The sequence below is a fragment of the Argiope bruennichi genome, chromosome 1, assembly GCF_947563725.1.
Source record: "Argiope bruennichi chromosome 1, qqArgBrue1.1, whole genome shotgun sequence".
NCBI classification, from domain to species: Eukaryota; Metazoa; Arthropoda; class Arachnida; order Araneae; family Araneidae; genus Argiope; species Argiope bruennichi.
Window position 1 is genome coordinate 132,769,050 of NC_079151.1, and position 16,461 is coordinate 132,785,510.

The 16,461-nt window shown below is 28.2% G+C and overlaps 1 protein-coding gene across 2 annotated transcripts in view; it reads left to right on the top strand.

Moving 5' to 3' along the window:
• LOC129963818 (lissencephaly-1 homolog) overlaps positions 1-16,461 on the top strand; it is a 75,002-nt gene that overhangs the window by 51,358 nt on the left and 7,183 nt on the right. For both annotated transcript variants that reach the window (XM_056078391.1, XM_056078396.1), the window contains exons 3-9: positions 9,242-9,320; positions 9,812-9,886; positions 10,010-10,216; positions 11,634-11,730; positions 11,884-11,955; positions 12,079-12,181; positions 15,310-15,406. In XM_056078391.1, the coding sequence (XP_055934366.1) occupies positions 9,242-9,320; positions 9,812-9,886; positions 10,010-10,216; positions 11,634-11,730; positions 11,884-11,955; positions 12,079-12,181; positions 15,310-15,406 (730 nt within the window). The remainder of the gene's footprint in view (positions 1-9,241; positions 9,321-9,811; positions 9,887-10,009; positions 10,217-11,633; positions 11,731-11,883; positions 11,956-12,078; positions 12,182-15,309; positions 15,407-16,461) is intronic.

Genomic DNA, 16,461 nt, shown 5'->3' on the forward strand with positions numbered 1-16,461 from the left:
CATCTATCCCTCCCTATGACAATTTTTTTTCTTCTTTTCTTACTGAAGTGAAGATTGGTGCGCATGTAGTTTCTAAATTGCGCAATTGGGTGATTTTTTTTCTCAAATTTAGCGCCAAAAGCAAAGCAATATTTTAAAAAATTGTTTTCTCGCACCTCAACGAATTTTCTCTTTTTTTAAACAAAGATCTTACCAAATGTGTTATTTTCTTAGCGCGCAATATCATGGCTGCAAGAGGATGGTTAAAAAGTCTTGTTTATTACTTAGCAGTCGTTGACCTCTCGAATAATTAGTAGTAGTTGTATTAATGTTTATTGGTTTATTTGCTTTTTAATATTGTATTATATTTGTGAAATTTCCGAGGAAGCCCGTGTCGCCTGTTTCATTTTATAATTTGTAAACAAATTTGGTCTTTCCTCTTTTAAATAGTGTTTCGATCTTTCTTAGTTTCCTTTAGATAGTTGGATTTTGGAAAGATCTTACATTCTTATGCACTTCCATATTTTCATAACTTCTTGCTGAAATTCTTGTTGGTTTGGGTATTTTATCGTTCAAATGTTTAAACGTAATCATGTGCTCTTTTTATGCATGATTAACTTGAATGCGCAATTTTAATCACGCAGAAGAAAAAAAATTCCCTGTAAAATGATCTGTTTTAGTTTGATTAACGTCTCGTTTTGAAGTTGTATGATTCACCCAAGACAACTATTAAGTATTTTTGACTGTTTCTGCCAGTATATACATTAACAGGTGGATGTATTTGGCATCAAAAGATCTTAGCGTGAACCATACCTGCTTAATGTCGGCTGCCAGACCTTTGATTCTCTAGTGCATATTATGCTGGGATTTTGCTATCAGGCTAGTGCTATTTCCGAAACAGAATTTGAGATCCCGTATCGATATATCAACGAATGCGTCTTGATGATTAATAATTTTTAAAGGCATGAGTCAGATAGGAACTGGCTGTTCTTCCCCCCCCCCCCCCCCGAAAAGAAACTTTGAAAATCTAAATGAGATAGCCGGACTTCTTGTGCCAATAACGTGTAAGTGGCAGCATGCCGGCTATCACTGAAGTTTTCTCATGTTTTTCTGATGCTATGTTCATTATCATCTTTATATTGTCACTTTATCTTTTTTTCATTGGCAATACCTTTTACAAGATAGAGGTTTTCAACTTTTTATGGTGCATTCGGAACTTTTTTACTGATTGAAAACCGATTTTACATCGAAAGACATGCCACTCGTGAAAGCTGTTGTTCATTTTATTAATAACTTAATTAACTGTTTTTATTTCAGTGAATTTTTTATACAAAATTTATTTATATTTTTTCACACACTCGCATATTTTCTTTTATTGCTAGGGAAAATCTCTTTCTTGGAGCAGTCTGTTTGATGAACTATTATTCTTATTACTGCATTGCAATTCGTTCTTTTCTTTATATTACATGATATGCCTTCGAAATATTGCTGTGATCTTACATCAGATAACTCAAATAATGATAAATTGAGGAAAATTACAATTATATTAATTCTGCAAGCCTCATGAGATATATTTCGGAACTCCTATTCGACTATTGATCCTTTCTGTTGCATTATCCTTATGTATAAGCTCTAATAGTTTTAACGCAAGTCAAAGTTTGAGAAATCACATTAGTCTTTTACGAACTACCCTTCCGCATTTGAAGATCAGAAGCATCGCATAACATTTAACGACAGTCGTGAATCACAGCGCTCTGGCACAACCCCCGATAGACGGGGGTCGTGGCTCTGGGCATCTTTTTCAGGGAGACGGTTGTTTGCTTGCTCGCAAACTGTTGTCATTTCTGATCCTCATAAAATACTCTACCCTAGCCCAACTGTTGAATCAGTCATTGTTCGGCTTGCGGCTCTTCGGGCTGTAAATCTTAGGCTCCCTTCATAAATTTAGATTAATTGTGGGAGGACGGCCGTTTCAGAAGCGGAGAATTTGCGTGCGGTGGGTGAGTCACGTCGGGCGAAGGCCAGGTGAAAGTATTGATGACGTTTCTACATGCAGAGGGCGCCGTTAATTTTTCTGGATCACTTATTTATTCTGAGTGCCAGTTCTTGGAAGATCGTTTTGGAAATGAGCTGCCATTAGGAAAGCACTTTTCCAGAGATGTTTCGAGGTTTCCCATCTAGATCTCGATTTCGATTGTTAAGTTTTCTGTATTGAAAATTTGCTGAGATCTGATAGCTTTTGTAGAACTTAGATTTTTATCGGCCTATTTTCTTATCGACATTCTTGTATACCACGCTGGATTAGTCATCGATATTTTTGAACGGTTTATCAAGATTGCTTTCTTTCGCATAAGTGATGTTGGATGCAATTTGCATCGTAAATTGGAAAGTTCTTGTAATTCTTTTAAACTCTTTTTTGCAAACGTGACAAAATTTTTAAGTACGCCACATTTTTTTTTTTCTATGGTCGAATTAATAAAAAAGAAATGCAGACCTAAACGTTTCAGATTTTCAAACTAATGTTAAAAAAGAAATAAAAATCGTTCGAAATTCGTTAAAAACCTACACCAGAGTCCTGCTCCCAAATTTGTCTTTTATATTGTCTAATTAAATAAAATCATGTCTTATGGGACTGTATTTGTATTGATTTATCTTAAGAGTCCGTAGAAATAATACTTTGTGTTCGTGGATGCTTCTAATTTTTGTGGTGAAAGCCAATGAATAAATTGATCTTGAATTTTTTAACTCTTTGTACTCGAGAGATGACTCATGGTCACCATTCAAGACGATGAATCATTTTGATGCTTTATTTATTTATTTTTCAATTTTGATTGTTAAAAATACCTACAGAATGGTAAAAAGATGTAAATTAACTTTTCGGGGAAATTCAACTTTTGAAGCAATTATATATATTCGGAACAATAAACAAGGCTTTGTATTAGGTGAATAATTTTGCATCGAATTACTTTTCCGAGTACAAAGGGTTAAAATTCTATAAGCTGTTGAGTGAATGCCATTCTGTTCCGAATATTAAATGGTTCTTTTTTTTTCTCAACCTGTTGACCTATGAAAATTTATTTAATTTAATTAAATAATACATTTTATTTGATTTATTATTATTTTAATTTCCAATAAAATATAACAGCAGTTGAAAAATTGTAGCGTTCTTAAATGATTTTCCCCTCTATTTCAGATTACTTAATATCTTAATTGCAAATTTAAAATTAAAAATCAGTAATTCTCTGAACTTCAACACGTTGTATGCGAAGGGGTTAATATACTAATTTTTTAGAAGTTGTGCTTTTCTGCAGATATATGAAGTGAAATCGTACAGTTTATATTTTGGATGGGGGGGGGGATATAATTTGGATATAATTTTTGTTCTAAATTTGATCTTTTACACTTACATTTAATTTTTATTACATTTACATTTTACATTTTAACAGCTGAGATTTTTGTATTGAGATTGAGATTCTGGTCTATAATCTACTCAAATCGAAAAATCGATCGACCAACCTACAGAATCATATATATTGAGTTAGTGTGCTGTGATGTTTCAGCCTGTTCTCTTAGATCAAATGAGGAATGTCTAAAAAAAGCAGTCGTGCATATTTTGTTCACGACTTTTGTATTAAGATGGATGTTTAGGAAAACTCCATGCCGTCTGTTGTTTGAACAATGAACTCTTCTGTATTATACATGGTCGTAGATCAGTATCGCACGTCCCCGATTGTTGTGTTGACAACTGTGATTATATCTCACCACCCTGAAAATAACCGCCTTGCAACATACACAACGAGTGCATCATTAGTCTTCGTACTCTATTCTCTTGTAAATCTCAAATCTTATTCTGTAAAGTGAAGGTTTTCTCTTTTCTTTTTCTGTCTCTGTATTAATAAGATCACCTGTTTTGAAAAATGCGTGAAAGAGGACACACGTTCACTTCCAAGGTTTTGTGAAATTCTATTACTCAAAATGGAGAAATTTCACTTCCAAGTTCCCTTGGTTATTGTCAACTGAATAGCTAATTTTATCTGGAAACTTAAAGAATGGACAAATCTCACCATATGTTGATGAGGTAAAAATTAAATAACCGGATTTTTTTGCTACTTTTTTATAAATTATATCGATTGTCTGCTATTTTTCTGAAAGATATGAGAATAAGGAAAATTGAAGCTATAGATGAACAAAAGAGAGTCGTTTGGAAGGAAAATTGTAGTATTTCCACTCATTTGTTGGTATTTTAAATAAATGTAATGAAATTGTCTTTCAGTATTAAGCTTGTACAAACAATAAGGGAATATATATTTATTTTGTAATGAATGCACTATGATTCCAATTTTAAGAACTATTTTATCTAGCTTCAAAGTGATTATATTTCCCTTTTTCTTATAATGGAAAAACTAAATACATTTATTGTAAAAATAAATATTTGTGAAAGAAAAAGTGATCATAAAAATTGGTTTATGGGGGGTGGACCCTTGTAACTATGCGTATAATAATAAAAAAAAAAACATTTGATTATTCTATTTCAGTACTTTTTTTTTTCTTTCTTTTAGAAACAATGCAACTAAAACATGAATTTTATATTTTGGTATTATTATTCAGTTTGATAAGTTATTTTTAAAATTTTGTTTCGGAAATTAATTTAGATACTTGTGATAAAAATCAGAAGTTACGAAATTTTTACCCCTTTTATGAAAGAGAATTCTCTTTGGCATTTCATGTTGAAAATTTCATAAAAAAATATTTTATTGCATTACTTATTAGAAGAACATTTTCGGCATCTGAGATTTCATAGTTCGATTAACCAAATAACCATATTATTGTAATTTTAAAAATAATAAGCTAAACTTCAGGCAATAAAACTCGGAAATTCATAACCATCTGAGGTGTTTCTTAGACAGTTAGGTGAAATTAATATTTTAAAATACTTTCAAAACAGAATTGTTATAGAAATAAATATCCATACTGAAGTTTTTAGCTAAAGATTAGCATATGCCTTGTTTCTAAAGCTAAACTTGTTTATCAATAATAATTTAATCTGAAACCGATTATCTGAGGATGCACTTCTATCGATTTTGAAATCGAACCATTTCATATTATATCCTGACTATTAAACAAAAATTGTAAAGAACATAAAATAATTATTCGTGGGAATGGATCGAACATGGGTTCTGAATAGGTCAAAATCATCTGTATAATATTTAATTTGGAACTGTGTGATTTTAATTAAACTTATAAATTCACCTTTTATGATTATTTTATAAATTTAACACCATAATATTGATATTAATAATAAAAACATAAAAAAAACATAAATGAGGGTTACTAGAACTACTTGTTTGAATAACTACGGGGGCAAATTTTGATTCCCAGAGCCGGTTTGTTGAAGAGTCAAAGTGGTTAGTGGCGTCAGGACCCCACAACTTTATGGGATATCTCTGTAGATATTTTTAGCGGTATTTTGAAACTTTCATTTTGCGTTGATTATAAAGGTCATACAATCGAACTTATTAAAATCAAGTAATACGTATATGGAGAATTTTCTAGAACCTTCCTAATGAATTACCATTTGATAATATTATTATGTTATTCTATAATTCTGAAATATTTGGAACCTTATAATTAAGAGAAAATATCCGAACATGTCATTAAATATTATTTAGATTTTGCTAAGAATTTTTTTAAAAGAAAAATTACTTTAAAATTTTTACTTTGCACTTTTTGTATACGCGATATATTGAAATCAACTTTTTTTAAAAAAAAGGTTATCTATACTTAAAATCTATACAAAAATTTCAGATTAGATTACAGTGTTTTAAAATATTTGGTATAAAATTTGGGATGGAAAAATGGCGCGAAGTTTGCAAACCTTAAAGGCCCCTGAAAGGCTTAAATCTGTCACTGTTGAATCTTGCATCAAAACCTTGTCTGGCTTAGTATGCAGTGATATGAAGAAAACTGCCTCTTCTTAAATACAGACAAATGAAATCATAAGGTTTCACTTCGGGTCAGGTGATTTGAAAGGGCTAATCCAAAAAATTATCCATAGGATGCCAATTTTTCAACCACAAGGGACTGGGAAAAAAGGAATAAACAAATCGTAGAGGTCAGACCTGGCTTCCGTTCTCTTTCGAAATTCGTGTCAGAACAGCTGCTTCGATCGACCGTCTAAATGCGGGCATCATTTTTCCTCTTGCTGATGAATAAATGCGATTCTAGTGGCCTTGTGCTTACAGACCGAGTCCGAATTTTTCTTTTCCACCTGCCTCTGGGCGAATTGGAAGAGAGGATCTCTCCTGAACCGCCGCTGCTGAGTCATTGATCGCTGACGTCCTCCAGTTTGATTTCGCTACATGCTTACTTGGCCCTTTTTTGTACCGAATAAAAGTATTTCACGTGAAGATCGCGACGTTGCTTGGCGAGGCTGTGCAAAAATCGATGAGTAGCCTTGATGAGTAAAACGACTTGGCCAGCGCGATCCGTCTGTGCCCGCGTAATCATTGTTTTAAAAATAGAACCTTCATTAATTTAACGAAAGTAAAATGGAAGAACCGAGTTCGTTCACTTTTGAATTTCTTAATGGTCGGAAATCGATTATATCAAAAGTTTTTTTTACAAAAAAAGCAAAATATGTCATCTGAAAATATTTTCCGTTCGTGTGCGTGTGTAGCTGTCTCGGTCTATGATGTGGTAGACATTTTTTTAAAATTAATATTAAATTTTATATTTAGAAAAGTGGATTTATAATATAAATTTAATATTAAAATAAAATAATAAATATTTTGTAAATTATGATTGATACTAAATTTAATTCTGCAAATTCTAAATTCTGTTAATTTTAAACTGCAAATTTTTTATATAATATGTAATTTATTCAGAATGATTTGTTGTTTCATATTATTTGCATAATATATAACATAATTATTATTTTTGTGTTTCTTTGAGGTTCTTTCTTCCAAAAACACAGTAAAAAAATCATCAAGTATTTTATTTTCACAACCAAACTTAGGAAAAAGTTAACACTATGATGATAATACAAAAAATTAAGAAATTATAAATATACTTTTTAAACGTTGCTATAAATAATTAAGGAAACATTTACACACTTATATAAAACCCATAATAAATATAAAACCGATACTAAACCCTATTGAACTGTGATGACTTGATGTTGAAGCCTCACATTTATTTGAAATACAATTCCACTGAAGAACAACTCTATAAAGTAGTTGTTGTTATTTATATTTGATGGATAAAATATTCTCTTGTTTGTGAGGCACAGAACTTTTTAGAGGAGAAAAAGTTCAAGCATCATCCTCATCATCTGACTAGGTTCAAAATTAATAATCTTAATTTTGGTTACAAAAAAAAAAAGTATAAATACAACTAAACTAAAACTCTATTGTGTTAGCTTAGGTCTATTCTTTATATAGCTTAGGTCTTATTTCTTTGAGGCCTGGAAATTTCAGATTCAAACATTGAATGATATCTTTCAATTACTGTAGTATGGAAGTTAAGAAAGTCTTTGCCAGCTCAGATGTTGCCTTCATCATTTAACCATAGTCCAGTGACCATCTCAAAATAGTTCTTATGTTGAAGATATAGCACAATATATTATGTTGATGATAGTTCTTATGTTCAAAATAGCACAATGATTAGGATATGTTTATTTTCTACAATGAATTGGATCATGTAAAAAGAGTTTTTTAAACAGTTGTTCTAATATTTAGATTTTTTTATGGATATTTCTATGAGGAAAAATAAAATATTGAAACATTTGTATTGACCATTCACATTGAAATCAATCCTTCTGTGATAAAATCTAATTTAAGTTTTAAATTGATGCAGTTTGCTTTCTGCTTTTTTTTGACAAATATTTTGAATTTTGTTGTTAGAGATTTTTTCTCATTAATGATTTTAGTTTCCTCTTCGATAATGAGTATGTACCGAAAAAACCTTATAACAAATGAAGTGCAGTGACTTCTACTACAACAACCTATCATTGATATTCTGTTTTTATTAAATAGCTAATGTTTTCTTGATTCTTTAATTGCAATTTTATCCAAGATTGGTTATGCTTATAATCAATTTTATTTTTAATGGCTTCTCCACTATTGAACTAATTAAAAATTAATTTCCCAGAAATACAGTATTTTCTTAGAAATATATTGTTATAGTTCTGAGTAGTTAATTCTTAATCGATTGAAATGCCATCAATGCAATTTTGTATCAGATATGCTATTTTTTATTAGATCATCATTCATTTTTGCAGCCACAAAAATATTTTTGTGTAAGCAATCTGTGTTAAAACTTATCTGTGATATATTTTTTGTCAAATTATTAATGTTGTATGGTTATTTTGTTGAGCTTCATGAATATGACTCATATCTCAATTTTGATTGCTGCTATGAAAATGAAATGTTGTGTTACTCAAGAAAATTCTTTAAAGCACTCTTAATAATTATTTAATTAGAAAAATCCTTTTGATCTATTGTATATTTTTATTTTATTTATCAAATTTAATTAAACTTTAATTTGTTGTGGGTGTGGTGCTCCGACAGAAAAAAAATTTATTTCAAGAATTTATAATAATTAGGCCTATTAAAAAAAATATGGTTATAGAAAATAAATAAAATTCAAAAAATCCTTATTGTATGCTATTAAAAGTGTGTTTTAATGTTTTTCTGTAAGCGGTGCTCTGTAGATGCAAATAGTTTTTGGATTTCAATTCAATTTCTGTAAAGAAATAACAAAGTCACATCATTTTTTCTATGACATAAACAAGAATTTTTGTATTAATTTTTTTTTCCATTCGTACTATTGTTAATTTTGGAAATAAGACTTTTTAACATTATTTGAATTGGACTAATTACTTTTTAATTAGAACTATAAACTTTTTATTTTAAAAAAATTTAGAGAAGTGTGTGCATGTTTTGTAATAACATATTCATTAAAAGCTGTTTTCTAGTTTTTTCATTCCTTCCTAACCTTTCATTCAGAATTTAAAATTTTTTATTAGTTGTTATTAAATCTGATTTAAAGATGTTGATTTTCAGTTTTTTGAAATATGTTATATTTTCATTTATCTCTTTTGAACAATGTTATGTTCAATTCCTGAAATATTTCAAATTAGGCTACAGTAAATATTACTAATACTAAAACTGTATTTATCTGATTAATTCATTTTACTACTGCATGTACTATATATAATTGTTTGCTGTTACAATTTACTGATTTTCTTTCCTTTAATTTTTAGGAACAAGGCCATAGCTGATTATTTGGCATCTAGCGGTTATATGGATGCTCTGGAAGCATTCAAAAAGGAATCAGATATGGTGAGTCATGGTGTTTTTAATTCAATTGTAATTCATACAAATTCAAAGTGTATAGCTATGCATGTTTTTGGAATTTTACATTAATCTTTTGCCTATCTTATGATTTAATAAGATATGATTCATCATTTAATGTTTCTCCTGTACATTTATGTTTATATTCAAAACTCCCCTCTGTATATCATAATAAAATAATGTGATGCAACTTTCATTTTTTAATGCTTCCAAACTTTTTAGAGGTAGTTTCATACAAATCACAATTTGTTTTAGATAAATTTTTAAAATGTAATGTTTTTATATTGTATGCAGAAATGAATGTTATTAATCTAGTTTAGCAGCAGCTATATGCATTTTCTTTCTTTTTCCCCCAGAAATGAATTGTTATTAATAGAAGCATTGTATATTTATAAAAGTTTATTATATTTCTTTATATTAATCAAAATTTTGTAAAACATTCTATATTCTAAAAAGAATTTTTTAATGTATTCTTTTAGCATGGTGAAGTGGATAAAAAGTACTCTGGCATTCTTGAAAAGAAATGGACGTCTGTAATTAGGTTACAAAAGAAAGTAAGTTCTGATAGTTTTTCATCCATTTATTCTACTTAAAGTTACTTTTTTTGAATTCTTATTCTACTTATAGCTACTTTTTTTAATTTTCAACATTTTATTCTTTCCTATTTGTTATTGTAGGTAATAGATCTGGAAGCTAAGTTAGCTGAAGCTGAAAGGGAGTACATAGCAGGTGCTCCTACTCGAGACAAACGTTCACCGTCAGAGTGGATTCCTAGACCTCCTGAGCGGCATTGTCTTTCTGCACATAGAGCTCCAGTGACAAGAGTTGTGTTTCATCCAGTTTATAATGTTATAGTTTCCTCTAGTGAAGATGCCACAATAAAAGTAGGCTTTCTTCTAATTATATTTATTTTGAAGCGAAGATTTTAAAATGAGTAGCAAATGATTCAATTTTTAATCTGATATCCAGTTTTCTTACTCTTGAGAATGAATAAACCAAGTTATTGTTATTCATTTTATTGGGATTGTTTAAAAATGTTTAGATATGTGTGTGTGAGATCAATTATAATAAGGATAGATCTAATTAGAAACTTACTATTTTCAATTCTTAGAAAATATTATATAAATTCATTTTAAGCATAATGGCTTCAGGCGCATTGGCTTCAAAAATCATTATAACAGCTCAATGAAGAAATACAGTACACTCCCTAGTATCCGGTTCACGACTATCTGTCTTCTGTGCTGTCCGACCTAGTTTTCTTTTATTGTAATTAAATGAAAGCAAGGCATCTGTTAAGGACTTTTTCAAAAACTAAAAGCTGTAAGTTTTGATTCCTATCTTAGGGTTACCTTTTCTTATATATCTATGTAATCATTTATTATTGAAAAATAAAATCAGTTTGAATCAATTTTCTTAAGAACTAGGCCAACAAATTTCTCTGTTTTGTTTATGTTTCCTGGATTTAAATTACGTATTGCAGAATTTCTGTTAAAATGTGAACATTCTATATGGCTTGAGATAAATGGAGGCTTAGTACAGAATAGGAAATGAGAAAATACATATTACGTAATATGTTTGGTATAAAAACTTTGTCTTCTGGTATTGGTATTCAAAGAAATGAGTTCTTAGAATTCCAGCCTATCCAGCTTTTCGTTATCCAGTCTGCCTCTCCATCACATTAAGTTAGATACTTGGAAATGTACTATAGTTGCATCCTTCTCTGATCCTTCTATAAGCATGCTCTTACAAGAGAAATTTATCCCTGTCATTAAAACTTAATATAGCTGATTTTTGTTAGTATTTAATATAATAAATTAGAAATTGATAGTTTGATAAGCAAAATTCTATTTAATTTCAGAATTAAATAGATTATATTTAATAAATTATGTATGAACTTGATAAGTTATATGGGAAATTTATATGCTTGAGGTGATACCTAGAGGACTGCTTTCACCATTTTTTTTTATACTTGCCTTCCATTTTATAATTACTTAGTTATATCTTTTGCACAATTTTTATATTTTTCTTAAAATTCTTTCTCAGGTTTTCAGTGGTTATCTTTAATAGACATTTCATTAAAGGGAAGACTTTTTATATGACCTAATCTCCATTACCATTTTAATTCATTCCACTTTTATATGCAAAAGAAAATTTGTCAATTAATAAATAGCATTTTTCATTTTTGTTTTCCTCTGTGATTTTTATTTGAAAATATCAAATATTTCTGCGTAATCAGGAAAATTAATATTGTAACTTCATAAATTCATATGCATTTTTTTAATGTTTTTAATTTATTTCTAGGTTTGGGATTATGAAACAGGCGAATATGAGAAGACACTAAAAGGCCATACTGATTCAGTTCAAGATATAGCTTTTGACCATACTGGTAAATGGTTAGGTAAGGAAATAATCAAGGTGGGAAAAACTATCTTGTCTCTTTAAGTATGCTCAATCCCCCCCCCCCCATCCCTTTCTTTTCTGGTTTTAAATTAGAATATAAAAGTATTTCATGTATGTGATATTAATATTAAAAATCCTTTTTTATCTATAGTTTCTTGTTCAGCTGATATGACAGTGAAACTTTGGGACTTCACACTTTTTGAATGTGTCAGAACTATGAGAGGTAAGTTGCGTGGTATTTTTTTGTTTTTGTATGTTTTCAAAAAATGGTTTTAATTAAAAATTGTATGTTTTTTTTCTTTTTCCACCCTTTTTTTCTTGATACATTTATCTTTCCTTTTGTTAGGACATGATCATAATGTATCATCAGTGACATTTCTACCCAGTGGAGATCACATAGTGTCGTCTTCCAGGGATAAAACTATGAAGATGTGGGAGGTATCTACTGGGTGAGTACATGTAATACCACATTAAAAATGTTGCTGCTGATTTTTATCAATTTATTTCAGTCAGTTAGTTACTGCATTAGATATTATTTTAAGAAACTCTTATCTTTTTCAGTGATAATTTCCTCTTATGAAAGAATTTAAAAATCCATACCTGCAATGTTCATTTCCCATTAAAAAGAAAAAATAAGGAAATATAGCAGTCAATTTAATTATGAGAAATCTAGCACTGGGTTTGATTTTATGTATTATTAAAATATAATTTGAAAAAATAAAGATGGAAGAACTTTGTGCAATATAATTATAACTGAATATATATATTTATAAGGAATTCCAGATTTGTATTTTCTCATTTCCAGATTTATGAAATGCACTCATTAAATTTTTCGAATATTGTTTCTGTGCAGATATACTTCATTCAAAGATGAGTTATATGGATGATATCCTTGAATGTTGTATATAACATATCCTTCATAACTTAAATGCTGTATACAAACTAGGAAATATTTATTCTCAGTAAGCAGTTTTTTTTCAAGTAAAAAAAAAAAAAAAAAAAAAAAAAAAAAAATCCTTTTAAAATCCTTTCTAACAGGTATTTTACTGATAAGTGTTTTGAACATAATATATTAAATAGGTGAACAGCTAATATAAAGTTCTTTATATTTAATATATTGCATCTTATATGTTTTAATGTCCATATTTCAGTTTTTGAGCAAAATGAAAACCCAATATTGTTAATAAAAAATATTTTATTAAATCAAAATATTCATATTGAATTTTTAAAAACTGTAAACAATACAATTCTTAACAAATCAGTGTAAACATATACCCCTTAAATGAAAGGAGGAAATTAAATATGGAACCAAGTAAATAAGCAATTCTGCGAAATAAACCAGTGAAAGCACAAATTAAAAATTAATTATTTAGTATTTTTCATCACTAATTAAATTATTTGTAAATATGCTCATGAATAGATTTATGTATGTCATAATTATTTCTTGAATGGTGGTTTTCTAGATTTTTGAAATGAGGTGACAGTCACCTCCTGGAAGTTATATCTTTTATTTTAAGTTTCTAATTCTTCTAATATCAGTTATCAGTTGAATGCATCATTTTAATTTTTTATGCATGGTTATTTCTTATATTGCTTGTCAGAATATCATTGTGTTGAAAGAAAACCTGATGACAAACAATGATAAAGCATTGTTTTAAAATGTACAGTATTAGCACATGTGCTAATTTAAAAAATTGTTTCTTATTTTCTCTTATTTCTAGAAATCATGTAATCTAATAAAAAAGTAGAGTTTTTCTGTTTAGGTGGTTGAAAAATATAATATTGAAGTAGATTCACATACAAATTTTATTATTATTATTATTATTTGAGAATTTTCTTTGAAAAGTTTATGAATAATAAACGTATTTGCAACATATGGGAATTCAACTAAGTAGTTGTAATAAAACTTTTTTTTTTTCTCCTCCATATGTCTCAAAGCATATTCTAATCTATATTAGTTTCTTTTAGTAACTTATTTGCTTTTTTGAATTTAAAAGGCAACAAAATGTTTTTTTTTTTTTTTTGTATGCACCATTTTCACAAAGATAAATTTCATTAAAAAATGATATTCATCCTTTCAAATAAAGTGTAGATATCTTCATTTTTTTTAGTATGAATGAATTGCATTTCTTTTAATCTATTTACTACACTATTTTGATGTTCCATACTTTTATTTCACCTCCTTTAAAAATGCATATGGTTATTTTAAAAATTGTATTTAGTTTCAGTATTAAAATTGAGAAATTTGATAGTGCTTTGCCTCACTGCACAGTTTTGACAACAATTATACAATATATAATGAATTATTTTATCTTGTTTCATGGAAGATATGTTGTGTATCTAATTTTGTTGCACATGGCTATTGAGAATGTGATGTGGAAAGGGTGCCATGTTGAGTATAATTTTTTTAGACAGTGGTTCAAAATTATGACCATTCCATGAAATGTCAAATATATATAATTAATATACTTGTCACTTTGCCTAATTAGCGGTTTTTCAAAAGACATTTGGAATAAAATTTACTAGATAAAAATCTGGGTAACTTTTAATTTTTTGATATTTCTTTGCAGTTTATTTCAGTCTATGGTGATATTGTCCCCTTTCCCCTTATTTTGTTTGCTCTCAAATCATCTGAATCTGATCTGAGGAGAGACAGTTTGTAAATCCTTGTCATAAATAACAGAAATGTTGATTATCAAAATCAAATTTCATTTCTTGACAAATTAGTAAAGTCCATCATTTTAAACTAATTATTTTGGAATCATTTTGCAAACATGTTAAATTCAAGAATATATCAAGTTATTGACTGATATTTTTTATGATCAATATTTTTTTAAAAAATCAACTTCTTTAATACAATACTTTAATTCCACAATTGTTTCAGACCTGACTCCTTATTTAATGTTATATTATCAGTTTAACTGAATTATTACTTTTAGAGTTAATGTTTCACAAATAAACAAACATTATCTATAGGAAACATATATGAGGTTTATATGACTCTTTAAATTATAAATTATATTAATAAAAAATGAATCAGTGTAATCTGATAAATAGTATTCAATTGACATGACCTTTCATTTGAGTGTAGTATAGTTATTCGTTTAATACTTAAGATAATGCAATGTAAAATTCCAGCTTGCCACTGAACTAATCCATAAATTCTTGATGTTAAGTCACGGCAGATAATAAAATAACTGCTGTTATATGTAAAAAAAATTATTCTTATTATGAGCAACACATGCTCCAACTTGTCAAAGCAAGCATATCCCAAGTGCATATTGTTAGAACAACTTATCAGATGTCCTTCTCTTAATTGAGGTGCCTCCCTACCAGAAGGATTAATATTCTAACTATAAGAATAGATTTTTCTATTGGTTAAATTATATAATTCAAACTAATTTATAAAATATATTTAAGTTTTTAACATTTTACAAGAATTAATAATTTAGTTGATTTTGATAGCTGAAATTATATAAATGCTAGTCATCAAAGGACTGGAGAAAAAATGGAGAAGGTAAAAAAAGAAATAATAATAATAAAATAAAACTGTACTATATCTGTCTTGATTTTACAGGTACTGTGTGAAGACATTTTCTGGCCACCGAGAATGGGTGAGGATGGTACGAGTGAATCAAGATGGTTCCCTCCTAGCTAGTTGTTCAAATGATCAAGTAAGGACTTTTTTCTCTTTTTGGAAATGATAGTTTATATATGCTGAATAATATTATTTGTAAATTGTATTTTGCAAAATTTTTTAGCAGCAGACTTAATAATAAAAGTTTTTTTTTCCTCCAAAATTTTAATTACATTTTAATTAAAAATTAATCAAAATTCTATTATTTTTTTAACAAATGTAGAATTTATCTGTGCAAAATACTATTTTTACACTATTTCCAAACTCAAAAAAATTAGCTTTATGCCAATTTTAGTTTTCAAAAATATCCTTTAATTTTAATTTTATCAAAATTAGTTTTAAATAAAACTTGATAATGATGCTTTAATACAATGAAACTGCAAGATAATAAATAATCAATATTAATATTTTATTGACTCTCATGTGATTAAAGAATAATAAATATTAATTTTTAAGTTTATCAATATCTAATGCTGTTAGAAATTTTGAAACATTGCTTGTGCTTTTTATGCAATAATTTTTTAATTTTTATTTTTGTATTCTTTTTGCAAATTGTATGATGTAAATGAATTGTATTATCAAGAAAGATTAATCGAAACTTGAGATACAGATTCTCACATCAGCCAGAAATGAAAATGAGTGACATTTTTTTCACTTTGGAATAAAGTTCTAACAGAAAATTGTCCGACTGAACAAAATATTATGCAAATAAAATCTAAATACACCCAGTTAAATTATTTCTATAATTTAATAATTTCGAAGGCTATATTTATTATATATTTTCTGTGTGAAGGCTATATTTATTTAGATTTCTGTGTGAATTTCAAAATGTATTTTGTAATCACTATTTATTTATTGTCTTATAAATGGTACTACTGGGAAATAGTATTTTAGGGATCTTTTATTGTGTTACTGATGGATTATAATTTTATCTTTTAATTATATTTTTATATTAAAACAAAACTAATAACTAGAAGCATTTTAGAGGTTACCAATTTATATAGATTAATAATATTCTACTAATTTAATTTATGTATTGGGCATAAATTTTGATAAAATAGCTATAGACAAAAAAAAAAAAAAAAAAAAAAA